The following is a 27,126-nucleotide window of genomic DNA, read 5'->3' on the forward strand; positions in this document are numbered from 1 at the left end:
TCTTAAAGGAGATGACAAGCATTTCATTGGCAGTATTTAAGACTGGGAAGAAAATGTCATCCAACCCTGTATTAACAATGTCCTCTCCAGCTCAGCAAAAATCCACTGAGGTGCTAACAAAAGCGGAGAAGTCAGCAATGTTACCAACCATTCAAGCGATACAAGTGACCTTGTCAACTATTCAAGAAACGATGCTCCTGTTACAAGAAAAAATGACTAACAATCATGTCGAACTTAAATCTGATATTCACTCTATTGATCAGAAAATGAGTGAGATCCAGGAGTCCATCCATAACAATGAGAAAAAGATAAAGAAGGTCGAGACGAGAGTGGAGCAAAATGAGAGAAACCTTGACTCGATCGACCAGAAATTGATGGCACAGAATAGGGAGTTGGAAGACTCTATTATCCAACTCGAGATGGACCGGGCAGCTTTCTACCTTCGTTTCCAGAATGTGGTTGAGGAAAAAGACGAAGATCTGGGAAATGTTATGGCGGACTTAATAGCTGGAATTCTACAACAAGATAAAGACGATATTATAAAGGAGCTGGATGAAATTTACAGGGTACAAACCAACTATGCTAGGAGGAACAAACTCCCTCGAGAAGTTCATGTCAGATTTGCCCAAAGGAAAGTGAAAGACGTGCTATACAATATAGTAAGAGATGAACCGGTAAATTTTAAAGGCAAAGAAGTAATAGTACTGAAACAAGTTCCTAAGAGGGTTCGAGATCTGAGAAGGGACTACAGGTTCTTGGCGATACAACTAAACAAGAGAAGCATTCCCTTTAGATGGCTTATACCAGAGGGAATGCTCATTACCTGGCAAGGGAAATGGATCAAGATTGACAGTCTAGTCTCCGCACAAGAACTTTTGGACCAACTGAGAGGTGAGGAGGAAGACCAAAGTAGCAAGGAGGAACTGGATATAGCCTCCTAGGATGAGATCAATGCACAGTTAAAAAAGTCCAAGGAAGGAACACTAGAGGATAAGGAGTTAGAAGAGAAGGAAGCCAAAGAAACTACAGGAAAGAAGCAAAGACCACAAAGAGCCCTAAATACAAACAAAAACTATGTAGTTAGTTAGATAATGGAGGGTTGGAAATTGTTGTCTGTTAATGTAAACGGTCTAAACAACGGAGGGAAGAGAAAACATATTTTTTCAAAATTGATCAAACTTAACCCGGAAATAATTTGCCTTCAAGAAGTCCATATAAAGAAAGAGGAGAGGAAATATTTGAAATTTGAGAAATTTGGCAAATGCTTTACCTCTCTAGCAGAGAAAAAAAAAGGGGGGGGTTAGCGTTATATGTAAAAAAAAGAATTGCTGCTGAATTTAAATATTCAGATGATAAAGGGAGATTTCTTGCAATTGAAATTAAGAGGGGTAGTATCCCAATTTTAGTAGTAGCCATTTATGCTCCAAACAGAAGCCTAGGAGAATTCTACAGGAAATTAAGCAATAAAGTAGATGAATTGGAACATACAAATATTTGTATTATTGGGGACTTCAACAGGGTAGTAAACCCAGAGGTTGACCACAAGAGTGGAATAAAGAAAAAGACTAAAAGGGAAAAACTCCCCCAAACCTTTTTTGATTTGGTTGATGAGCACAATCTAGTAGATCTCTGGCGAACATTACATCCGAACGATAAGCAATTTACATACTACTCAAACCCCCAGATGTCCTGGTCAAGGATTGACATGGTCTGGGTCAGTAGAAGTTTAGAGTTAGATATTCATTCGGTTGAAATTACCCCGAATGTTTGGGCTGATCACAACCCTTTAGAGATTAAGTGGAAGAGCCCAAATAGGATTAAACGAAGGAGATGGAGATTAAATACTCATATTCTTAGGGAAGTAGAGTTCGCTAAGAGACTCCAGAGAGACCTACAATTTTTCTTTGCGGAGAATGAGAATCAGGAAACTCCTCTAAGATGTGTTTGGGATACAATGAAAGCCTACTTAAGAGGGTTAGTAATATCGCATAATATATATAATAATAAAGAGAAAAGAAAGGCTCAGAAGGATCTGCTGGCCCAACTGGAAGAAACAGAAAAGAGACTACAACAAGATCCGAGTGATATTAAAAAAAAAGAGCAATGGATGACAGCAAGGCATAAATTAAATTTACTGGAACAGGAAGAATTGGCGAAAAAAATCAAACAATCCAAACAATATTATTTCGACAATGCAAACAAACCCGGGAGATGGCTATCGTATAAATTAAAAAAAGAGAAAGAGAAGGGTGTTATAGACGGCCTGGGGAATTCGGAAGGCAGAATATTAGAGGATGAGGAGGAGAAACTTGAGTTTGTCAGACAGTATTACGAGACGTTATATAGTGAGGAGGAAACTTCAATCGATAATATAAATCAATACCTTGCCAAAGAGAAACTCCCACAGATAAAGGAGGAGGAAAGGGAAATGTTAAATAGAGAAATTACAACAGAAGAACTGAAGGGGGTAATATCCAAATTAAAGAGTAACAAAACTCCTGGCCCTGACGGCCTCCCAGGAGAACTGTATAAAAACCAGGACCTGGCAGAAATACTTGTACCAAAACTTCTGATAATATGTAATGAGGCCCTGAGAGGCTCTAGGATCCCAGAATCGTGGAAGGAGGAGTTCATCACACTGGTAGGAAAAGAAGGTACCGATCCTAAGCAAATAAGGAACTACAGGCCGATCTCCTTGCTCAACACGGATTATAAAATATTTATGGGAATTTTAGTGGGTAGGTTGAAGACAATACTAAATAACTGGATCCACCCCGACCAAAACGGGTTCCTCCCCAGTAGACAGATTAGGTCTAATATGAGAGTAGTGATGGATGTGCTGGAGTATTACGAAATACACTCCGAGAAACAGCTGGCCATGGCCTTCCTCGATGCTCAGAAGGCTTTCAACAATTTAAATTGGGGATTTATGATCCAGCAAATCCAAAGAATGAATTTCGGGGGGTATTTTGAGAATGCGATAAAAGCAATTTACGATAAACAGAGCGCAAATATCATACTGAATGGGGATGTAACTAAAACCTTCCGGATTGGTAAAGGGGTGAGACAAGGCTGTCCACTTTCTCCACTCCACTTATATTAGCCCTGGAGGTACTGTTAAGGAAAATTAGGCAAAATAATGAGATACGGGGATTGGAAATTAGGAATGAAACCTTTAAGATTCAAGCTTTTGCCAACGATGTAGTGTTGATAATGGAGGACCCGTCAACAACAGGGCCAAAAGTATTGAAAGAATTAGATGAATACAGGAAGCTATCAGGATTTAAATTAAATATGACAAGAACTAAAATGTTAACAAAAAATATTCCAATAAGAGAACAGGAAACACTAGCAAATAATTTGGGTATCCAAATAGTTAAGAAGATAAAATATTTAGGGATTTGGATTACTGCTAGATGCTCAACTTTAAAGGAGGATAACTATACACCCTTACTGACAAAGATAAAGCAAGATTTGGATAGGTGGGGGAAGCTGCAAATATCGTTCCTTGGTAGGATAGCCACTGTTAAGATGAGTGTTCTCCCCAAATTACTATATTTATTTCAAACCACTCCTGTTAGTATTGACAGAAAATATTTTTCGGACTTAAATGGGATAGTAAGGAAGTTTATCTGGGGAGGGAAAAAACCGAGAATTGCATTACGGTCCTTGCAGGAAAAAAGGAATAGGGGCGGATTCGGACTCCCAGTTTGGGAACTATACCACAAAGCGGCCAACTTAGTATGGCTATGAGAGTGGGCCTTATTAAGAGGCAAGAGAATTTTACAACTGGAAGGGCACGACCTATTGAGAGGTTGGCATGCCTACCTCTGGGATAAAGGAAAAGGGACAGGGATATGTTTCCACCAACATAAAATTAGAGATACATTAATGAAGACATGGAAAGAAATCAGGCATAAACATTACTTAAAATACCCAAAATGGATATCTACAATGGAGGCACTGATCCATCCAAATACGATAAGTAGGGAGAAAATGGTCACCTATCAAGATATTTTAGATAACAGTGGTAACCTTATACCCAATGAGATATTAAAAGAGCAAGGGATCCATATAGATTGGTGGCCTTATTTACAAATTAAATCCCGATATAGTAAAGATAAACAAGAAAAGGGAATAGAGAAGGGGACAAATAGTTTGGATAAGGTATGGCTAGGTAGTGAGAACAAACTATTAGCCAAATTATACTCCTACCTGCTCGAATACGACAGAGAAGGAGAAATATTGACTTCCGGTCTGGCTTCCGTCGCCACCAGACGGTCCTCCGTGACCGCCAGCCCCGTTGCCTGTAAAGAGCCGCCTTTACACCTGAAAGGCGGCTCGAAAAACTCCATTTCCTGATGGAAATGTGAGCCAGAGCAGGCGAGGGCAGGTAGAGCCCTCTGCGAATTCCCCAGAGTTTTTTTTTACTCTTGGGGACGAGCAGAGCGGGGCTCCCTATTTTCCCTCGCCGCTGCTCCAGGCTTCGGGAGGACTCTGCCTTTTCGCAGAGCTAGGCGCCGGGACCGGACCAACTAATAAAATAACAGATGGTTTAGTTAAAGAGAGCGAGACTTGTACCTGGGACCGTAAATCGCAAGTATTTTTAATGATTTTACAAGTGTTTCTAATTGAACGGGAAAAAATAAGTTTAAAATGGCGACTGCTGAGCAGTGCTGTGGAGTCGGAGTCGGAGTCGGAGTCGAGGAGTCGGAGTCGGAGGAAATTTTGGGTACCTGGAGTCGGAGTCGGAGTCGGCAAACAATGCACCGACTCCGACTCCGACTCCTACTAAATTTAGATTGGAATTTTAAAAAAAGCAAGTTTAAATGTCCCAATTCACAAAAAGTTATAATTAATGACTTCTCTACTGTAAGAATAAAGACCAATGCATGCAGTGCCTCACGTAACCGCAAAATGAACATGTTAAGTGACCGTGAAGAAGCATGCTTTTCATGTGCTTCACTATAAGGCACGCAACGCACAATTAGGAGTGGCAATACTTATACTTTCCATAGTGTTGTGTTCTGCTGTTACAGGGAACGCAGCGCCCATGGGTAACCTAGCCTCTCACTGATAAGGGATTAAGTAAATATGTTTTTTGCAGGACTAGAGACACTTGCATAAGTGAAGGGAATGGAGGGTCAATAGTTCAAGACTGAAGCTGTAAACCATTGGAAAAACTGCTGTCATTCAGCTAAGGCTATAAAAACTTGTAAACTCTGATTGTTAGCTTAAACTTTAAACATGACTATGGGATTCTACTAGGGAAATCATGTTTTATAATAAATGCCCCTTCCTGGATCCTCCCACTGCCCTATCTTCAGCAGCAGATCAGCACACAAAAAGGAGAAGGCAGCAGCTTCTGCCCAACTACCTGTTTTGCTCAGTGCTCTTTTGCTTGCTTGGAAAGACTGCAGATTTTTCCCCCCCTAGCTATACTGAAAAACGAAAGAGAAAGTAAAGCAGGCTGTTGGTTTTGCATGTTAGAAAATTAGGCAGGCAGATTTCTTTTCTTTTTCCTCACCAAAAAAGGTAGGTGCAAACAACGGGAAATTTAGGGAAAAAAGGAGATTTTAAAACACAAAAGAAAAAAAGCTCTATTTAACTAGGGAATTGTAATAATTGAGATACTATTAATTGTATATTGTGTTGAAAGCAGAAATGGTTAAGTTGTGGTTTGGAGGAATATATGGGGGAAATTATTTGGTTTATTATTATTGGTAAATATAATTAATTGATTTGTAAGAAATTGGATTGCATGGAAATAATTGGAATATTCATGTTCATATTGATTAATATACAAAAAAGGTAGTTATATAACTAATTGATTTATATTAAAATGTTGAATTCATATTAAACAACTGTAATATTACATAATTAACCAATGTGAGGATGGATATAAAAATAGATGACAATGGGAAGGGGTATAATATAGAATAGAAGGGAAAAATTGAATTTGATTAAGATTAGAGATGAGGATGAAGGGTAATATTGGTTTTTTACAAAAATAGATGAGGAATAAATATGGCAAAAAGGAAATATAGAAATTGTAAATTTAATTGAAATGACTAAACACTGTTTAAATTTATGAACCGGCCAAATACTCTGTTCAAAGAAAATACATTGTATGTTTGTATGTGTGTTTCTAATTATTGTTATTTATTCATATTTGTTCTCTTTTATTCTTTAAAGTTTAACAATTCATTCTTTATCTTAATATCTTTATATTTGTTTGGGGTTGGCTTTCTTCCCTTTCATCTTTTTTATTGTACAGCAATCTTTCTCCTCAAACCTACCACCTCTCTCTTTTCTTTCCTTCTTACTTTCTCTTCCTCACCCTCTTCTTCTCCTCCCTACTTCCTCTTCCTTTCTCCTTCTCCTCCTCTCTTCCTCCCTCTCTTACCCTCACTCCTACTCTAATTTCCCTTCCCTTCCTTCATCCCTCTCTATTGCTGTATCCTTTTATGTATATGGACTACTCAGAGGGCTGAAAAAGTTATTTCTGACTGGTCCTCTCCCTTTTGACCAGTCCTCGAACTTACGACTGTCCTCACATTTTACGTTTTTGCCCTATCTTGTCACCATGGTGAAGAGAAGCAGTTGTGAAATGAGTGACATGGTTGTTAAAAATGCTGCACGGGCATAAATGTGAGGATGGTCATAAGTGTGAGGACCAGTCAAAAGTGCGAGGACCTGTCAGAAATGACTTTTTTCAGCCCTCTATACACATAGCCATGGCCACCCGGTCACATGACCAGCTAGCCACACCCACCCAGTCACATAACCTCCAAGCCATGCCCACAAAATAAGCCACGCCCACAGAACCGGTAGTAAAAAAATTTAGAACCCACCCCTGGTTGGGGGTCACCACAACATGAGGAACTGTATTAAAGGGTCGCGGCATTAGGAAGGTTGAGAACCACTGGCTTAGAAGAACTTGGTGGAACAGCTTCTTGGATTCAACTGTAAGTGTTTATATTGTATAGGACAAATCATGTCTAGGTTTAGTGCTGGGATATATAGCTTATTTGTTTGTATAAAGCCATGTACGTACAACTTACAAGACTGTGTATGTTGATATTAAAAATCTAATTATATGCCAGTTAGTATAACATATTTTATATTTTAGGGAAAGAGGCATCCTAAACAATGGCAAAAAGACTGCTAACAACAAACACAACAAAGTCTACTGTTTATGAGCACTTTGCATTATCAAGTGATGGAAAACATTACGTGTGCCAATGTATTAGAAAAGATGATGATGGTGAAAAACAATGTGATGCAAAAATTAGCAGTTTCAGTGGGCCTGATAAAAATGCACCTACAAGAGCATCAAATTTGAAAAGACACTTACAGCGTTTTCATCCCAAAGTGTTAGAAGCCGTGAATGAGAAAGATAGCAATGAAAACATTGCATCTACTTCTGTGACAAAAAACGTTCAGAAATCTACTGGAGAACAATCACAAATAAGAAAATTCTTTATATCTGACAAAGTTACCATAAGGATGACACCAGAAAAATTCAAACACCACATTATTGAAATGGTAGTAAAGAATAGTGTACCACTATCCTTCTTTTCACAGACAGCCTTTTTAGGCCTAAATGGAGAAATGGCAAAAAAACTTGGTGTTTCTCTGGAAAGAGAAAGTATAAGGAAACTTATAATTGAGGAGGCCAAATGTAAAAAGGAAGAACTACAGAAAGTTATGAAAGGACGTTTTGTCTTCCTTAAAATGGATGCATGCACACGTCACAGAGTCAATTATTTCGCTATTAATGTTAGATTTGTGGATGAAAATAACAAAACAATAACACGGACCCTCGGAGTAAAGGACACTCAGGCACATCACACCAGTGATTACCTTCAGAAGTTAGTGGAGGGTGTTCTAGAAGATTTTGAAATTAAAAAGGAACAGATTTTATGTGTTGTGACAGATAACGCTTCTAACATGTTGAGCACAATTGAGAAGATGAAGGCAGATGAAGAAGGTATCAAACAGATATTAGACTTAGAGGAAGACAGCTCTGCAAGTATTAGAGAAAGTTTAGAAACTGAAGAGAATGCTGACATTTTTTTAGACAACTTTGTTGAAGAAGCATTGAAGCTTGCTACTATTCATCATATGCGATGTGCTGTTCATACACTGCAACTTGCCATAAGAGATGGATTAAAAGATCGCCATGCAGCTACATTAATTGGCAAATTACGGCAAGTAACTGTTGCAGCCAGGGCCCCAAAAACAGATGCAATTTTGAAAAGACGTGCAGGAAAAGGAGCCATTTTGGATCAAACAACTCGCTGGGGAAGCACTTATTTAATGGTGAAGCGTTTGCTTGAACTTAAAGACTTCATAGAAGAAATGGACAATGAAAATCTTGCATTAACTGCAAGCCAGTGGACACAAACAAAAGAGCTGGAGAACCTTCTTTCTCACCCCTTCACTGTCACCAAGAGGTTGCAATGTGATGATCTAACCCCGGGTAAATTCCTCTTGGAATGGAAGAGCCTGTTATATCGCCTGAACAAAAATGGAGGGTTAATAGCTGAGGGCATTGCATCTTCAATGATGAAAAGAGAGAGTCTTTTGCTGGAAAATGAAATCTTGTTAGCGGCTATTTATGTCGACCCAATGAGCCGACTTTTATTGAACAGTAAACAGATTGCTACTGGGAAAAAGGCCCTCTATGATGTAGCAGTTCGCATGAAGGGATTACGACCTGAAATACCTCCACAGGAGGATGGAGTTCTTTTAAGCAATAGTGGTAACTCAGAATCATCTTCTTCAAACGAAGAATTAGACTTTGATTCCTTCTTAGACAAAATGGAAGTTGCTAAAGGAAAGCGACGTCGCATAAGCGTTACAGAACCAGTAAATGTCCAAATAAAAAAATTCCAACAGGAGTTTTATAAAGCACTAAAAGAAGTTGAAAAGTATGATCGCTCATCAAAACTTACTGTTGAAGAAGCCATCCTTGTTTATCCAGAGATCGTTAGTGATGTGGCCAGAATAGTTACTGCAATGCCACCCACCCAAGTCAGTGTCGAAAGATTATTTTCAGCCCTAAAAATAATAAAGTCTGACTTAAGAGCCTCTATGAAAGAGGATCTGGCAGAGGCAATTCTCTTCCTTAGAACTCTACATTGAATTGATTTGCATTTGCTAAGCCTATAACTACATTTCAAGATTAATATAAACCATTTCTAGGTTTTACAGATTTTGTTTTTGGTTCATATAGATAAGCTTTGTTTTTGTTCTAAAACAACCAAATAATGTGGTTTGTATTTTTGAACTGGTAAAGTTCCTGTTCCTGATGTTTATGCCTGCTGCTACTATCCAGCAACTTGATTAATTAAATTAATAAAAAAAAATTAATAAAACTTTGTTGTTTTCATTGTGTTTGTCTTTTGCTTAAACTGTTCAATACAGTAGACTGTTGGCTTCCCAGCCAGTAGTCCTGTGGTAATGACATGTATGTTGCCTTTCTTTCCTTCAAGGAATGTATAAAATACATTCGCATATTAATACAGAGGAGTCGGAGTCGGAGTCGGAGTCGGAGTCGGAAGTACAAAAAACTGAGGAGTCGGAGTCGGAGTCGGAGTCGGAACATTTATCTCCTGACTCCACAGCTCTGCTGCTGAGGCTTGAGAAGAAAGCCGAAAGTGAAAATCCTTCCGTAATAAGCTACAAAGTAGCGAAATATTCAGTGCCGGCTAGAATCTAGAAGGAAAATATTCATATTAAGTTTCTTTTTTCTTGGAGATTTCTACTTGATCTTGTTTGGGGAAAAGTTTTCTTTAAAAAAAAAAGCTCTTTTGTGTGGCAGGATGGCATTAAAACTAGCACCTGACAAACAAGCAGTGGGGGGGGTGCTCCCCCATTTGCAATTATGTGAACAAGCTTTGAGCTTACAGAAGCAGAATGGTTTTAATTTAAAAGAATTTCTTCAGGAGGAAATGGCAAAATATCACGAGACTGTGAATCAGAAATTTGAAAAATTAAGGCAGGAAATTAAAGAAATGATACAATTAAAATATGATAATCTGCAATGAAAGATTGTAACAGTGACTAATGCTTTTTCGGAAGTTGTTATAAAAATGGATACAAATATCAAATTATTAGAGTCTAAAATGGAGGAAGTTGATGATAAGATTTATAATTTGGACAATAAAATACAAAGAATTGAAAATGATTTGATAAATATTCAAGACAATAGTTTAGAAGTAAAGTCTAAAAAGGAAGCTGGTCACGAGACCTACAATGCAGAAGATATAAAGCAAGGGATTGAAAGAGAAGTTGTAATGATGCAATACAGGCTCACAGAATTTGCGGTCAGAATGAGAGGGTTACAGGAAAATAATAGAGATGATCTAAGAAAAATATCTGCTCAAGTTCTGGCTGGGATTTTAAAGGTTCATCCTGAGGAGGTATCTTATAAAATTGACAAGGCCTACAGAGTAAATTCTTGGATTGCAAAGCAAAGGCAACTGCCTAGAGATGTGATGATTTACTTCACAGATAAAGAAATAAGAAATGATATTGTGCAAAAATCCTTTAATTCTACTCCACAACTGTATGGAAGAAAGATCTGGATATATAAAGAATTGCCACCTAAGATGTTAAAAGATAGAAAGAAATTTGGACTTTTGGTGACTGAGCTAAAAAAACAAAATATCTCATTCAGGTGGGACGTTCCAGTTGGTATAATACTGAGATATCAAGGAGAAAGATATCAGCTAGATACTGTTGAAAAAGCGGAAGAATTTTACTACAAGGTTCTCAAAAAGCAAAATCAACAAGAGATAGAAATTCAAGATATGCAGAAGGAGGTGGAAGTAATGAAGAAACAACAAGTTACAGAGGTCTCTATAGGTGAGCTGCTTCTGGATTCTCCTTCAGAGGTCTCAGCTGGACTTTTTAATACAAGAGAGGCGGCTTTGGATTCTAATGTAATGACTTATCAAGTTACAAACCAGCATGGAAATCAATCAGTTGATATACAATTTATAGAACCAGAATGGAGATTTATGCCACAAAAGCAAAACCAACAAGATCAAGTTATAGATCAGCATGAAAACCAAATAGTTGATATACAATTTACAGAAAGGAAATCAGGATTGAGATCCAACCCACAAAAAGTCAAGAAAAGAAGAAGCAGGTCTCATAAAAACAAAAACTTTTAAACTAAACAACAGTGTAATGCCAGTTATTTAAGAGATGATTGAATATATGAAAAGATAATCGGCAAAGTATTGGTTTATATTATCCTGAGGAGAATGACAGACCTCTGCAGTGCTGTACTTTTGGGAGGTGAAAAGGCCCTTAAACTGAATGGATTGAAACTATCTTTTTTTGGATTCTTTGATAAATATATTACGTTTATCTTGAGCTACAAGGCAAGAGTGTTATGGAATTGGGGCACGCAGATGATCTGGCTGTTACCCTATTACGGTGGTTGGAATTAATAATTTGGATAAAAGACACCTCTACAGATACTATATGGAATACAAATATAAAGTCACTCGGGTGGTTGTTGTTGTTGTTGTTTTTTTTTTTGAAGATATTTGCTATTGATGGGGGCAGATGGTAATGGAAGATACCGAACATACTGTTGGAATTAGTATGTGATGTTACCCTAACATGGGTGATGGAGTTTACTATCCAGCGGAAAGACATTACAGAAGATATTATATGGATTACAAGCCTAAAATCTTTTTAAGAGGATTTTATTTACATAAGGGAATATTTTTTAGTGGTGTGGGCAGAAGAATAAAGATACTAAGAATTACTAAGTATGATAGTCTTGTAGGAAAGTGGGTTGAGACGGGTTAGTTTATTAATTTATTGATTGTTTAGTTTAAGAAAAGGGATATTATGTTTAGATATGAATATATGTAAAAGATTTGAGTTAATTGAATAAATGCTAAATTAGAATTTATTATATAGTTTTATAGTGGAAGCCTTTGAAATGTTATATTAATATACATAAAAGATTTGATTTAAGAGATATATGTATGGGGGGTTAGAAAAAGGGTAGATTATGAGCAGAAATCGCTAAACTGGGAGATATAATAATATTATTATGCTAAATCAGGAGTTATTATATAATGCTATAATAGAATGTCATTTTGAAATGTATAGTATAAGGGGGATATGATAGTATTATTAGAAAGAAAGGGTCAGCATATGGGGATGGAGTAAGGGGATGGCAAAGTATTATATAATCTGTTATGAATTTGGGTTTTATTATGAAGAAGTCACAGGGGGAGGGGGGGGTTAGGGAGGAGGGGGGAAAAAAGGGGGGAAATCTGTAATTTAAAAACTTTTTCAATTAAAAAAAAAGAGAAGGAGAAATATTAAAAGACCAAATGATCGCTTGGGGGAAAAACATCGAATCAAAAGATAAATCTAGATGATTGGGAAGAAATATGGAATAGCAATCTTAAACTGACGAGAGCAACAAGCTATAAGGAGAATCAGTATAAGATGCTATATAGATGGTACTTAGCACCATCTAGAATTGCTAAGATCTACCCAAATGCAAGCCCCAAGTGTTGGAAATGCGGCCACCACCAAGGTACCTTCTATCATATGTGGTGGACATGTCCGGAAGCTAGGAAGTTTTGGAAAAAAATACAAAAATGGATCCAAGAAATATTAAAGGAGGATATTAATTTCTTGCCGGAAATCTATCTCCTGGGAGTGCTAAAATGAACATTTGATAAGGACAAGAAATATTTGATCATTCATATTGTCACAGCTGCTAGACTCTCCTATGCCAGATATTGGAAAGAGAAAAGAGGTCCAACCGAGGAACAGATAGTCAATAAGATACTTGACTGCGCAGAAATGTGCAGATTAACGTATGTGTTAAACGGAAAGGAAGATTCAGAATTTTATACGATCTGGGATCTGTGGTATAGGTGGTTGGAAATTAAATGCAAAAGTTAATACTCATGTGGAATAATGCACAACTATTAGTTAATCCTATATATTATTGTACCTTAACTAAACAGTAATCAATTTTATATATAAGAATTTTTGTACAAACTGTATAATTAATTAGATAACTGATTAGACACCGCACTTGTAAATATACAATATGACTACACGTTGCCGAACCGTATAGTTTGAATTGTAATATACTTTTAATTCAATAAAATTTCATTAAAAAAAAATGTCTTTTCATTCATTCATGAGGACCCGGATTGTGGGGGCAATAAGCTGACTTTGTATAAAAAAAGAACACCGCTTAGGGGGCCCCGAAAGCCCTACTAAGCAGGTATATACAAAAGTATGAAGGCTATTGCTTAACGCATTGTAAGCCGCCCTGAGTCTCCGGAGAAGGGCGGCATATAAATCAAACCAATAAATAAACAATAAATAAATTTTGCTATGGGCTCGACTGCTAATCTAAGTTTATTCAGATCCTTGGTGCCAATCTTTGAAATGGATTCTATCATATTGTCAGGAGTGCCATGCTGCTGTGCCAGCCATGCTTCATCAGATGCCAGTCTGCCATCAGGGGAGGGAACTGTGGGGTGGGATAAGATGGCGGGCTAGCATAAGGGGAATCAAAACTACTCATCTTGAGATCTTGATATCCCTTAAGATCTTAAGATCTTGAGATCCTGTAAGAGCCAGTGGCTGATCCAAGGTCACATCATGGAATGAAACACCTTCCAGCCTGTTAAGCCAGGGACTGTTACCAAAATAATTTGTTTGAATGTAATTGCGCAGATAAGGGGGAGCGGGGGGGGGGGGAGAAGAAGGGAAAAGTTAACCAGATGCCATGGGTGTGAAAATTTACATCTGGCTTTGCTACACTGTAACCACTTGGCTATATTTTTGATAAAAATAGATTCTTGAGTCTTTCTTTTCTAACTGATCAAGTTGGATAGCTGACACATATTTATTTACTTAGTTATTTAATACTGTTATTTATACTGTGTTAGTTATTTATAGCTGTTTGTTTTATAACCAACTGTGGGCAATTCCCAAAAATGCAACAAAAAAGTTAAGGAATGGCAAATATCTAAGGAGATTCACAGTCATCCAGGTCATGGTTGTCCCAAAGGTATTTTTTCAAAAGGCAACTGGACTTTCTGGTTTTTCATTTCTCATCCAAGAAGCTTCTTCAGCTGTGACTGGATGTTGGGCTGTTCAATTTTGACATAGATGGCCTCTTTGACCCTTCTTTCAAACCAGTGATCTTCTCTGACTGGCTAAAAGAATGCAAATGACCATCTGTCTGCAAGGAGTATAAATCCTTCCATTCCCTAACATCCAGTCATAGCTGAAGAAGCTTCTTGGATGAGAAGTAAAACGTCTTCAAAGAAAAACTAGAAAGTCCAGTTGCCTCCTGAAAAAGCACCTTTAGGTTAAGCAATGGCAACTTCCTTTTTCCTTCTGAAGTGTGAGAGAATATTTTTTCCTTGGTTTCCTGAATGTTTGAGAAAGGCTACGTACCTCAACCACTTTATAGAGAAAGGAATATACCAGTGAGGCATTGGCATTCTTCATGGTGATGGCCACCACTTTATGAAAGATTAAGGACAAAGATAAGAGACATATATGAACAATTACACTAGACACCTGTACTCTAGAAAGAATATTAACACAAAGGACAAAACTGCATATACTACATAGTGGTTAGTTGATAGCCATCATGCATAGATGTGTTTCTGTGGAAAAAATGCATTTCTGTTTTAATCAGAGTTTGTTTATCAAGTGCATAAACATGCTTATTGCAAATAGTATGATCAATAATTCCACTTATGTACCCTTCAAATGTTTCCCTTACTGTGATGCAGATACGTTCAATGTGTGGAGGCATTTTAAAACTTATAGAAAAAGCAGGGAAGTTTTGTTTTAAAATGGCATATAGAGCAGTGATAGCTAACCTTTTCTGGACTGAGTGCCCAAAGCCTGGGTGCATGCGCAAATGTGCTCACATGCGCCCAAACCCCCAAAATGCAATGTGTGTGCGGTCCCACAAATGCACCCCATGCATGTGCGCACGCCCCCTGCACATGCCCCCCTGCGCATGCATACATGCACGCCTCCCACACATGCGCACATGGCCCCCCTGCACACACCCCGCCCCCGCACATGCACAGCAGAGACCTGAAGACCAGCTGGCCAGCAGGAGGCATGCACATGCACAGCGGAGCTGAACTGGGGCAAACTGCTTGCGTGCCATCAGAGAGGGCGCTATGTGCCACCTCTGGTACGCGTGCCATAGGTTCCTCTGGTACGCGTGCCATCACAGATAGAGAGCAAGTTCTTCATTCCTTATGTTAAAATCATTTTTATCCTTTTTTTCTTTTCGAGGTGGGTTAGTGTGAGGGTAGCACTAGAATTCACTTCTAGTTTCTTATCATGTAACAAAGAATACAAGGTTTGTATAACATTCCAAATAAAAAAAAGGGGTTACTTGGTTAGTATGCTATGTGAGCATAGCCAATTACATCTTATTCAGTGAACCATAGTTGACTACATTGTGTTTACCCAGCCATACTTACAAAAGAATTAAAAGTGTTTTGCAAAAATTAATCTATGCTTATGTCTGATGTTGCATTCTTCTTCTCCAAAGCCAACTCTTGTGCAATTTAGCTTCATTTGTGCTAGAAGACTAAGCACATTCTATTATGTATTTTATGCTTAGACATTTTTTGTTTCAAAGTATGCCAATAATAAGATTTCTGGAGATAATTTAGCCACTTTGACTAAATTTTTTTCTCTAGAAATAAATAGTTGTATAATACACATTCTAGCTAGCGAATTGCATTATTTCACAGCTTAGTTTTACTCCCTTCTTGTGAAATATGTAAACCATGTTTGCCTCATTTATATATTTTTATTATAATCATAATACTTCATCTGTCAGGTCCTGCTAGTTCCTACCATCAAAGGCTGGAGGTGGGGAGGGTGTGGACAAATGAGCAATATGATTGTGTGTATGTGATGGGAAATAGGAATGTGATGAAGATGAGAGAAGTTTGGAACTGGTTTGCACCAGAGACACCAAGGAATGTGAATTGCCCACAACATCTCAGCATTCTCATAACAGCTTGGCAAGCACCAATTGTCAAAACATGGACTAGTCACAGAAGGGAGGAGAGAAGAAAACTTTTTCTATATTTTTTTCGCATGGGAAAACCTTAGAGCTAGCCTGACTTTATTGCAACCAACTCCTTTAGTAAAAGAATCTTTTGCTTCAACCTAATGGAGTCAAGGGTCTTTCTTTCCTAAGAGATCAGATCAGGGCAAGTCTAACATTAGGCTAGCTCTGCAATTGGGATCAATCTGGAGAGAAAATTTCCTCTACTGTGGGGAGTGTGCAAATGATGTCGGCTCAAGGAAGTGACCAGGAAGAGATCAAAGCCTGGGGGGGAAGCATCCTTGAACCCCACTGCTGGAGGGCTGGAACTATCAAAAAGGCTGGGAGAAGATGACCCACCAAAACCTCGATGATCCCTCAGGGTCGGGAAAAAGGAGGAATGGGAAGAGAAGTCCATGGAGGTGATGTTCACCCACGGGAGCCATGGCAGCCGTCAGTGAGAAGCGTGCATGGAGATGGAGGGACTGGAAGAGGAGCAGAGTGCAGATGAGGCAGATTGAGAGAACTGGATGCTGGAGCAAACTATAAAGTTCCTGAAAGGTGCATTCAACAACCTCAAGGCATGAAAGACACTAACCTGGGCTTAGAAACTTACTGACCAGCTGGCTCTAGCCATGACGAGTGATGGAGCAACCGCTTCTGCCACCACAACCACAACAGCAGCGGGCACCTTGGCTGTAACAACCACCTCTGCATTGGGCCTTGCAGCCCAACCTGCCCCGGCTGTGGAACCAGATCCTGTGCGATGGAGAGGTCACAAGATGCCTGCCCATAACATAAAATTCAATGGAGAGCCCAAGCACTGGGGTCCTTCCTGGCATACATCTGGACCTACATGTGTTGTGACCCAGGCCCAAGTAGTTAGAATTAAATACGAACAGTTCGAAAACAAACAGGCTTTATTAGAACAGCTGAGAATTAACTCATTCTCAGCATAGTCCAAACTAAATTAAAGCAAATTCTTCAAAACACCATTCCACAGTTTTATCATCTGACCTTGGGATAATTAGGCAAACTGCCAAAGACTTTTCTTGGCAAAAGTTCAGAAGCAGAAGACGCTGACAAGAAATGAATACAGTGAAACAAGAACCAATTCTCTCAACATAGGAGCCTGAGTGGCACAGCAGACTAATGCTACTGTTAAAGGTAGTATTTAGCTTCCAGTTGCCTGCAATTACTGCAAGTTCAATTCTCACCAGGCTCAAGGTTGGCTCAGCTTTCCATCCTTTCTAAGATAGGTAAAATGAGGACCCGGTTTGTGGGGGCAATAAACTGACTTTGTATAAAATACAAAAGAATGAAGGCTATTGCTTAAAGCATTGTAAGCCGCCCTGAGTCTCCGGAGAAGGGCGGCATATAAATAAATAAATAAATAAATAAATAAATAAATAAATAAATAAATAAATAAATAAATAAATAAAAAAAAAACAAAAAAAACACATTGTTTTCTGGCAAAGAGGCCAAAAGCCATTGATGGTCTTTTAAGCCTTATGGGAGGGGCCAATCATCTCTTGGCCCTACTCCTGAGTCGTCCTCTCTGCTTTATCTGCTCCTGCCTTTTGGCATCTCTTCTTATACGTGCACTAGGAACAGGCTCCTCCTGTTCCTAGCCCATGTTCTTCCTCAGCCTCATCGCTGACTGACTCAGTTGCCAGCTCCGCAGGCTGCTGATGGACCACAACAATATGTAGGAGTATGGTCTAGAAACAGCAGCAAGAATCTTATTTGCCCAGAATTGGAAACAAGAAAACATGCCAACAAATGTAATGATAATAAAAAAAAGTCCTCAATTGTGCGGAAATGGATAAATTAACCATGGAGCTTAAAGACAGAGAGGAATCAGAGTATTTATAAGAGTTGGAATATGTGGTATCAATGGCTTGAAATGAGATGTAAAATTGATGCATAAAGATGATATAGAAAGTAGGTTAAATTGAAAATTATATATATTTATAAATATGATAAAACTCATTAAAGGATAAAAGGAATATGTAAATACATACAGATATATTACATATATGAAGAATAGATTAAATCGATATTAATGAAGAACAAAAATACAATATAGTAAAAGATACTATATATTTAAAGATGTACATAATGTATAAAATAATAGGCCATAGATTGGAATTATGAAATTTGAATTGTTACTGATAGTTGAAAGCTGTAAAAATGGAAATGTGCTTTTAAAACTAAAAAAGGTTGAATAAAGACTATAAAAAAAAAAAAGGAGTATGGTCTAGAAATAGCTGGCAAAGGGGCAATGTGTGACCATGACACTGGAGGGGCCCGCTGCTGAGTGGATGGTCACCCTCCACAATGACAATGCCCTGGAGCTGAAAAACTTTGACTGCTTCATGACTGCCCTTAGGAAGTGCTTCGAGGACCCCTTGGCCGTCCGAAAAGCCAGAGATCACATAAAAACCATCAGCCAGGGATGAGACGGGTGGAGAATTCCACAACCTACCAGCTAACCAAGACATCTTGATTAGCTGCTTCCGAGATGGATTGAGCGATGAGATCTATAATACCTGCATATCCAGGGATGCCCCCCATACCTGCCATGTTTGGTACATTCTAGAAGAGGAAGTGGACATTGATCTGGTGTGATCCAAATATCATCTGAGCCAAAGGGGGTATACCTCCCTGAGAAAAATAGGCAACAAAACCACAGCCACATGAGCAGAGCCCAGGCTGGTGGTCCACAGGCTGCTTCAGGTGTGGAAAAGAAGGCCAAAGGGACTGCCGAGCTGCATGCCCAACCAAAAAGGCAATTCTGGGTGCTGCCAAAAAGAAAGGAAAGACATCACAGAGAGGCCGTGAAATAGCTCTAAAAGGAGTGGAGGTCGTAGATGGCAAGAGAACACTGACCAAACTTTAAGTTATATTAAATAAATAAACTGCTGGACAGCCCAGTGGAGACCAATTCAGACTACAATGATGATCCCTTGGTAAATTGCCTGGTCAACCCAGTGACCATCCCCATAGAATGATGGTCTAATCCTCAGGTTGCAAAGGGAATTTAATAACCTTCCTGGACTCAGGGAGTACCAGGTGTCTAGTCAAATCAGCCATGATTGAGAATTTGGGCATGAGACTTGGCAACATAGAGTGCCCATAGCATTTTGCCAACTGGATGGCTCAGTGGCAGGGGGCATCCCCGGACATTCATCACCAACTAAATAGTAATGAGGATGGGCATGCATACAGAGACTCTAAACTTTATTGTGTCTCCGGGTATGGGGAGGCCTCTAGTATTAGCATTATCTTTGCTTTTGAAGTATTCTTATGGGAAGTGGAGGAGGGGCCTATTAAAGATCTGGTGGGCTACTTGTGAGGGGAGACAGGACAAGGACTGAAAGAAACCCACCCCTAAACTGCCACGGGTAACACCGAGGGAGCCCACGGCTGAAACCAAAGAATGGCCCCATGGTGATCTTTGGATCCCAAAGAATACTGGGACCTATGGGGTGTTTTCAGTGACATCAGATGACTCCCACATCACGAACCCACTGATTGCTCCATAAAAATCCTGCCAGGGGCTAAACTACCCAAACCTAAGCTGTATTCAATGACCCCCAGAGAATTAGAGGAGCTACACATTTATAGACAAAAATCTGAACCTTCATCATATACTTATTTTACACCGGACCAAACTTTTGCTCTAAAAAGATGTTGTTTTATGTGAAAAATAAATAAAAAGATTTTCAAAAAAAAAAGATCTTTTTGGAATCCTGAGTTTGTCTTCTGGGGTGTTGGCTATTCCTGCCAGTTTAGTGTAACTTTGAGAGGGACCTTGGAATCCTAGTGGACGATCACTGAGTGGACGATCATAGTGGACGATCACATGAGCTAGCAGTGTGTGGCAGCAGCCAAAAGAGCTAATCGGATCCTTGGTTGTATAAACAGAGGCATAGAATCAACATCTCATGAAGTATTAGTACCACTTTATGAATCCTTAGTAAGACCACACCTGGAATACTGCATCCAGTTTTGGTCACCACATTACTAAAAAGATGTTGAGGCTTTGGAAAAAGTGCAAAGAAGAGGAACTAAGATGATTAAGGGCCTGGAGATAAAAACATGAAAAACTATTTGGGTTTGACCAATCTAGAGAAAAGAAGGACCAGGGGTGACATGATAGTATTCCAGTATTTGAGGGGATGCCACTTTACTTTCCAAAGTACCAGAAGGCAAGACAAGAAACAATGGATGGAAACTAATCAAGGAAAGAAGCAACTTGGAATTAAGGAGAAACTTCCTAACAGTGAGGACAATTAATCAGTGGAACAGTTTGCCATCACTAGTAAGTGCTTCATCACTGGAGGTTTTTAAGAAAAGATTGGACAACCACCTATCAGAAATGGTGTACGGTCTCCTGCTTGACTAGAAGACCTCCAAGATCCCTTCCAGCTCTATTCTGATTGATTAATGGAGTCAAGTGTCTTTATTTCCTAAGGGATCAAATTGGGGCAGGTCTGACATCATCTTACATATGCAAAATTCCAGATTCTATTCTTGTAATTTTTATTTGCTCATTAGAGCAGTTACTGTGTGTTATACATAGAAATAAATTTAAAATAAATAAATGGACAAACTGATACAGCTAGTCCTTGACTTACAACCATTCAAAGCTAAACTGAAAAATGTGACTTATGACTGGTTTTCAGACTTACAAGTGTTACAGCACCCCCACGGTCTTGTGATCAAAATTTGGATGCTTGGCAACAGGCATGTATTCATAATGGGTCATCCTGGGATCATGTGTTCACCTTTTGTGACCTTGCTGACAAATAATATCAATGGGGAAGACAGTTTCACTTAACAACCTGCAACTAATTTAACACTTGCAGTGATTCACTTAACAACTGTGGCAAGAAAGGTCATAAAATGGGGCAAAACTTACTTAACCAGTGCATAAGAGCACCAGCATGCCTACTATCCCTGTCCTAATGTTTCCTCTATTTGTATGTATTTTATGTATTCAATTCATGCTTCTACATATTACCTAATATGTTCCTGACAAATAAATAAAATAAAAATAAACTGTCATGCATAGCAATGGAAATGTTGGGCTCAGTTGTGGTCATAAGTAAAGGATTACCTGTATAGGATTTTTTTTCTTTTTTATTGCATTAAAGGGAGTCATCCTATACAGCAGAACAGCCTTATGAAAGACTAGAGGATATACACATCATCATTACAGAATTCACTGCCATGACATTAGGCATCTTTAAAGGATCACAGAAATAGTAAATCTGTGCCTGAAATCTTTGTTATTATTATGAATATCTGGACTGCTTAATCTGACAAATGTAATTTTAATAGTACAAAAGTCTACAAAGTTGGCTACTTATCCTGGCTTGCTATATAACTGCTGAGTATTATATTCCTTTACATATACTCATCACAATAAATTTTTATGTGATTAAATATTTTAGATATTCCCAAGCAATATAACCAGGGGTGGGTTTCACTTACCTTTGCTACCGGTTCGTTTGCGCACACGCCACATCTGCGCATGCGCAGAGCGTATTTGATGACATCTGGGTGGGTGGGCAGAACCTCCTGCCACCACTACTACCGTTTCGCCCGAACGGGGCCAACCGGTAGCAACCCATCACTGAATATAACCTCCTTGCTTTATTGAGTTCTTGTCTGAAATATGAACTAGAACTACTACATTAATCCACACATTATTTTGAGGTCCTACTTGAAGCAGGTCAGCTTTTGTTTCAGTTGGTAAATAGAGATAGATTGGAGATACACTTCTTCAAAAAGGGCTACTAAAATTCAGAATAATCTCCAAGGCGGCCCACTTGACACACACATTATTATTAGGAGGTAGGAGAAAAAAATTAAAACGCCAATGTTAAACATTTTAATTCAATAAACACAATAAAACAATTATCTATCAAATGGATTACTGCTGACTTAATCTGTTATAAGGCTACTTGTTTTATTTGACCCATACTTTTACTGTTTTTTCCTATACTGTTCAAATTCAACTTGAACTGATGGCTCAAGTTATAAATTCATAAATAAAGATCATAACTGGAATTCATATTCTAATTGACTCAAAAAGCCAAATAAACAATTATCATTGCATACTAGCACTGTTACTATATGTTTTATATTCAGAGATTGTATTCCTTTAATTATCAAGCAGAAACTCTTATATCTTGTATGCAAGGTTTTCTGAAACACCTACAAGTAATTCTTGATTCACAACCATTTGTTTAGTAACCATTTGAAGGTACAACAGCATTGAAAAAATTGACTTATGTCAGGGTAATGATGATTTAAAGCTGACCAGCCCTTTAAGACTGAGGATGAGTCAGCAGGTTTATTGCCCTTTAAGAAGCTGTCTATATAAAGGAGGCCATGAGAAGGCATATCTCTCTCCTTGTGTTTCAGTCTCCTTGTCCTCGTGTATCTACATTGTAGTTCTCCATGTAGAGTTGAAGAAGACTGATTGATTGCCTGGCTTTGCTTAGCACGTGTATGCATATATATATATATATATACCGTATTTTTCAGATTATAAAATGCAACTTTTTCCCCACTAAAAGGGGGTGAAAATTTAGGCGCGTTTTATACACCAAATGTAGCCCCGCCCACCCACTGGCCCCCACCCTTTGGCCTCTGCCTTCCAGCAGTTACCTCCTTGCAGCAAGCAGCAAGAAGAAACAGCTCGTTTCAGCTTCAGCACAGCCTAATTAGCACAAGTTGATTGGATCGGCCTCCCAACTCTCAGCTGTTTTGCTCTCATGTGTTTTGCGCAGGCCTCTGCTGCTTGCTGCAAGGAGGTAAATTGCTGGAGCAGATTTTTTTTTTCTTGTGCTAATCAAGCTATGCTGAAAACAAAAATGAAAGTAAAGCAGGCTATTTGCTGTAACGAGGCAAAATTGCTGGGAGGCAGAGGCAGATTTCTTTTTCTTGTTTTCCTCACCAAAAAAGGTAGGTGCGTCTTATGCTCCGAAAAATATGGTATATATATGACTTGTAGATAAACCACTGTCTGTGTCCTGTATTTTGCTCCTGGGTGGTCTCAAAATAGCAGTCATGCTGTGCACACTCTGACAACCTATGACCAGTTGATCAAAATTCAGGCACTTGGCAACTGTCATATGATCACTATTTGTAACCTTCCCAGCTAGCTTCCAACAAGCAAAGTCAATGGGGGGAATCCAGATTTGCTTAACAACATGATTCACTTAACTGCAATTATTTCCTTAACAGTGGCAAAAAAGGTTGTAAAATGAGGTGCAACTCATTTTGCTAACTCACTTAGCAATGGAAATTTTGGACTCCATTATAGTTTTGAGTACTACTTGTACCTTTGAGTCTAAACACTAACTTACAGGGTGTGATCCAGCAAAGCAAAATTTACATACCACCCAGTGGTGAAATCCAAACTTTTTTACTACCGGTTCTGTGGACGTGGCTTGGTGGGCATGGTGTGGTGTGGCTTGGTGGGCGTGGCAGGGGAAGGATACTGCAAAATCCCCATTCCCTCCTCACTCCTGGGGGAAGGATATTGCAAAATTTCCATTCCCACCCCACTCTGGGGCCAGCCAGAGGTGGTATTTGCCGGTTCTCCGAACTACTTAAAATTTCCGCTGGCAGTTCTCCAGAACCTGTCAGAACCTGCTGGATTTCACCAGATACCACCTCTTTCTATCCCTTGGTTAATGACAATTTCTAGTGCATATACAAAAGCATTTACATACAACCAAGTACAAAGCAGGGAGCCATTCTCAAGTATGGCCATATATCCTCAACCCCTACAGATCTGCTCTTTGTAGCAAAATAAGATGCTTGTTTTGTTTGAGACATAAATTTGCAGGGTGGCTGAATCCCATAACTTTTCATTCAGGCTCTGAAAGGATACAGTATATGTTGCTATGCTTTATCCAAAGGAAGTGAACCTTTCCATGGGAGAGGACTGGGGTCAGGTCGCACTCTTCCTCCTTTTGCATGAAGAGTGGCATGAAGTAATCAATCTCCGACATGCTGACATCTCCTTTATAGTTGCGGCTGATTAGTGGCTACAGTAGAGAAAAGTGGTTAAACAATGTAGAATTCAAAAGCATTGAGTGTGTAGGTTTGGAATAAGCACTGGGAGAGCAGTCTCTCCTTTTACTACAGTGCAAAGCACATCTTTTTCTCCTGCTGCTTCCCAAAGAGATTTAGACATCAGTTTCTGCAATTAAATTCTAACACTATATTCTCCAGGCCATGTTGGATTGCATATATAAGACACATTGCAGGTCCAGGCCAAATAAAAAAGAGGTACTTGATTAGTAACAACACTGATGGATGAGCAGATGTGCTTCTATGTATCTGTGGTAAAAAATAAAATCATTGCTTAGATATCTTGAGGGGAAGCTTCAACAGTAGGAGCCCCATACTTCAACATGCTCCTTCTGTCAAAAGCCAGAGTATTACTTATAAAAACTATAAAAACTGCACTGTGAACTTGTAAGAAAAAAAAAGATTAGAATGCACTGCTTCAGATTTAATTTGAAGGGTACTGGCAGCAGCAGGATATAACTCCAACTACTTTGCTTAATAAAATCAACATAGTATATATAGATTTGGTGTGTTTTAGGTCCACTATCTGAGTAATAAAACAATATAGGGACAGTGGATTAACTTTGTTACCTAGATACTATGGGTAGTGGGTGCATGTATGTGAAACAAAATATGGGGCTTGTTTAACATACAGAAAATCATAGTAATGATAATGGTAAGAGTGAGCAATTCTCAGCTTACTTATTTATTTTATTTATTGAATTTATATTGCCGCTTATTTGCCCATGGCGACTCAAGGCGGCTTACAGAATAAAAGACATTTAAAACAATAAAAACAAAAAAGAATCAAATAAATTAATATAGTACAATATAATAAAATCACCTCCCACCCATCCCTGCCCCAGCAACAGCAGATCACATGAGCCATTTAATGGGCTCCATTCCGCTCTGGGTTCCCCAGGCCTGCTGGTAGAACCAGGTCTTCAGCGCCTTCCAGAAGAGTATTAGAGTAGAGGCCATTCTAATCTCTGGGGGAGTGATGTTCCAAAGAGAGGGAGCCATCACAGAGAAGGTCCTTTTTCTGGGTCCCACCAGATGTATCTCCCTCAGAGATGGGACCCGCAACATTCCCTGCCTCCCCAGTCCTATGGGTCGGATAGATGTGACAGGCATGAGAACGGTCCCTCAGATAACCGGGTCCCAAGCCATGAATATATTACTTTAATAATGTTGTTGAAATGTAGCCACAATGTAGAACTTGGAAAAGGAAGGAACTAAATGAATACTGTTAATGTGTTGTCTTTACCAGCTTTAAATGGTAACATTTCATACAAACTTACTCTAAAGATTCATCTTCTCTCTCAAAAATTACCACATACTATAATTTTATGCCAGTGATTATAAAGGTTCTGTACTCGTTTATAATGCCATTCTATTACAGAAAGTTTCACTCCATTGGCATACCGGTAATTCTTTATTGACAGTATTACTTCAAACTCTTTTCTGGCAGTGGGAGGCAACTCCACAGACCAGTCATGCAAGCTGTTTAGCTAAGTGTGCTGTCACTATACAGAAACGCTTCCATTTTGTCTTCCTGCACGATACAGATCCAGTTTTCCTGCTACAAACCTGACCCTCCATGCAATTTTAAAGTAACCCAATTTATTTAACAAACTTTCAAGGCAAGCTCTAGCAGGATGGAAACAATTGTGCCCACAGATTTCTATTAGGAAAGGCTAAATTTTTCAGCCTTTGGAAGATAATTCCTTTGTGACTCCCCATCCCTATACCACCACTCTCCCAGGTCTCAGCTCTAAAACAGAAGCAGAAAACATAATTACAGAACTCCTTGTCTTTCTTCAATTTCCTAATCGGAAGAAAAATGCAGGGAAAAGACAATGGGTGGAGGAAGCAGATTTGACAGGCAGTGCTGATGAAAAAGAATGATCAAGTCAGGAGCTACAATCAAGACATTGAGGCCCTAAATCCGGACTTTTACTCCTCTTTGTTTAATTTGCATCCCAACCACCACCACCCCCCCCCCCCCCTCTGCATAGGAGGAAAAGAAAGTAAGGCCCCTCCACTACGATCCTCCACCAAAACAAAGCTTTATCTGCAAACAAGCACGAAGGCCAATATTCTTGGGCCTTCATTACTACTGTATCAACGGGATTATTATTCTCCCTCACCCAAACATCTGAAACTGCCCCAAAGCCCCAAAGAGGAAGAAGCAAACGGTAGTGAGACTTACCTTGCCTTTCAAGTCAAGGATGAAAATTGCTGAGGCCGACATACTATCGCGCCGACTTACTTCCTCCTCTTCGACTGAGTTTTGCAACCACCTGAGCCAGGTGAGCGAGCTACACCTTCAGGTGAGCTAGGCTGTCTTAAAGGGAAAGACATTGCCAGAGGAGTGATGGAAAACCTCCAACAGAAAGGAAACGAACCGCAGCGCTTGGACCGGCCGCTCGGACATGCAATTGTTCAAACACACTGCGGTTACTTTCTCAAAGGAGAAACAGGCTTCAAAGGCTACGTGTCGAGGGGGGGGGGACGGGACATAGCCCTGTTTTATGAGGTCTCGGGACAGCCTCGAATTCTTCATTCTTTTTCGAATCTTCTGGTCAGTTCCATTCCAAAACCTCGGTGGCCAGCGAACTGGATTTACTCAAAATAAGTGTCTGATAGGAGCACGATTAAAGTTGGAGCGTTTATTTTTGCGGAAACGGGCTGGATTTTGTACTGCTGGTGGGGATTTAATCGGAGAATTGCTTTGACTAATTCTCAATTGGCTGAGTTTACCCGTTATGCTAAAATATGGTTTGCAAACTATGTTTGCAAATTTTATATATGTCCTGCCCTCAGGGTTGATCCCCTCTACTCTGTGACAACCCCTCAAATATTGGAAGACTGCTATCATCTCACCAGTTGTGGGTTCCAAAATTTTTTACTACCGATTCTGT

At 39.2% G+C, this 27,126-nt stretch overlaps 1 protein-coding gene across 2 annotated transcripts in view; it reads right to left on the reverse strand.

The window, feature by feature from the left end:
- AP1M2 (adaptor related protein complex 1 subunit mu 2) overlaps positions 1 to 26,468 on the reverse strand; it is a 70,698-nt gene extending 44,230 nt beyond the window's left edge. For both annotated transcript variants that reach the window (XM_070935283.1, XM_070935285.1), the window contains exons 1-3: positions 26,415 to 26,468; positions 24,021 to 24,177; positions 14,473 to 14,540 (exon numbers count right to left, since the gene is read on the reverse strand). In XM_070935283.1, the coding sequence (XP_070791384.1) occupies positions 14,473 to 14,540; positions 24,021 to 24,177; positions 26,415 to 26,456 (267 nt within the window). In that variant the 5' untranslated portion in view covers positions 26,457 to 26,468. The remainder of the gene's footprint in view (positions 1 to 14,472; positions 14,541 to 24,020; positions 24,178 to 26,414) is intronic.
- Positions 26,469 to 27,126: the final 658 nt, after the last annotated feature.

Source organism: Pituophis catenifer, unplaced genomic scaffold (genome assembly GCF_029215685.1).
Source record: "Pituophis catenifer annectens isolate HBS135680 unplaced genomic scaffold, rPitCat1.0.hap2 SCAF_2, whole genome shotgun sequence".
NCBI lineage: Eukaryota > Metazoa > Chordata > Lepidosauria > Squamata > Colubridae > Pituophis > Pituophis catenifer.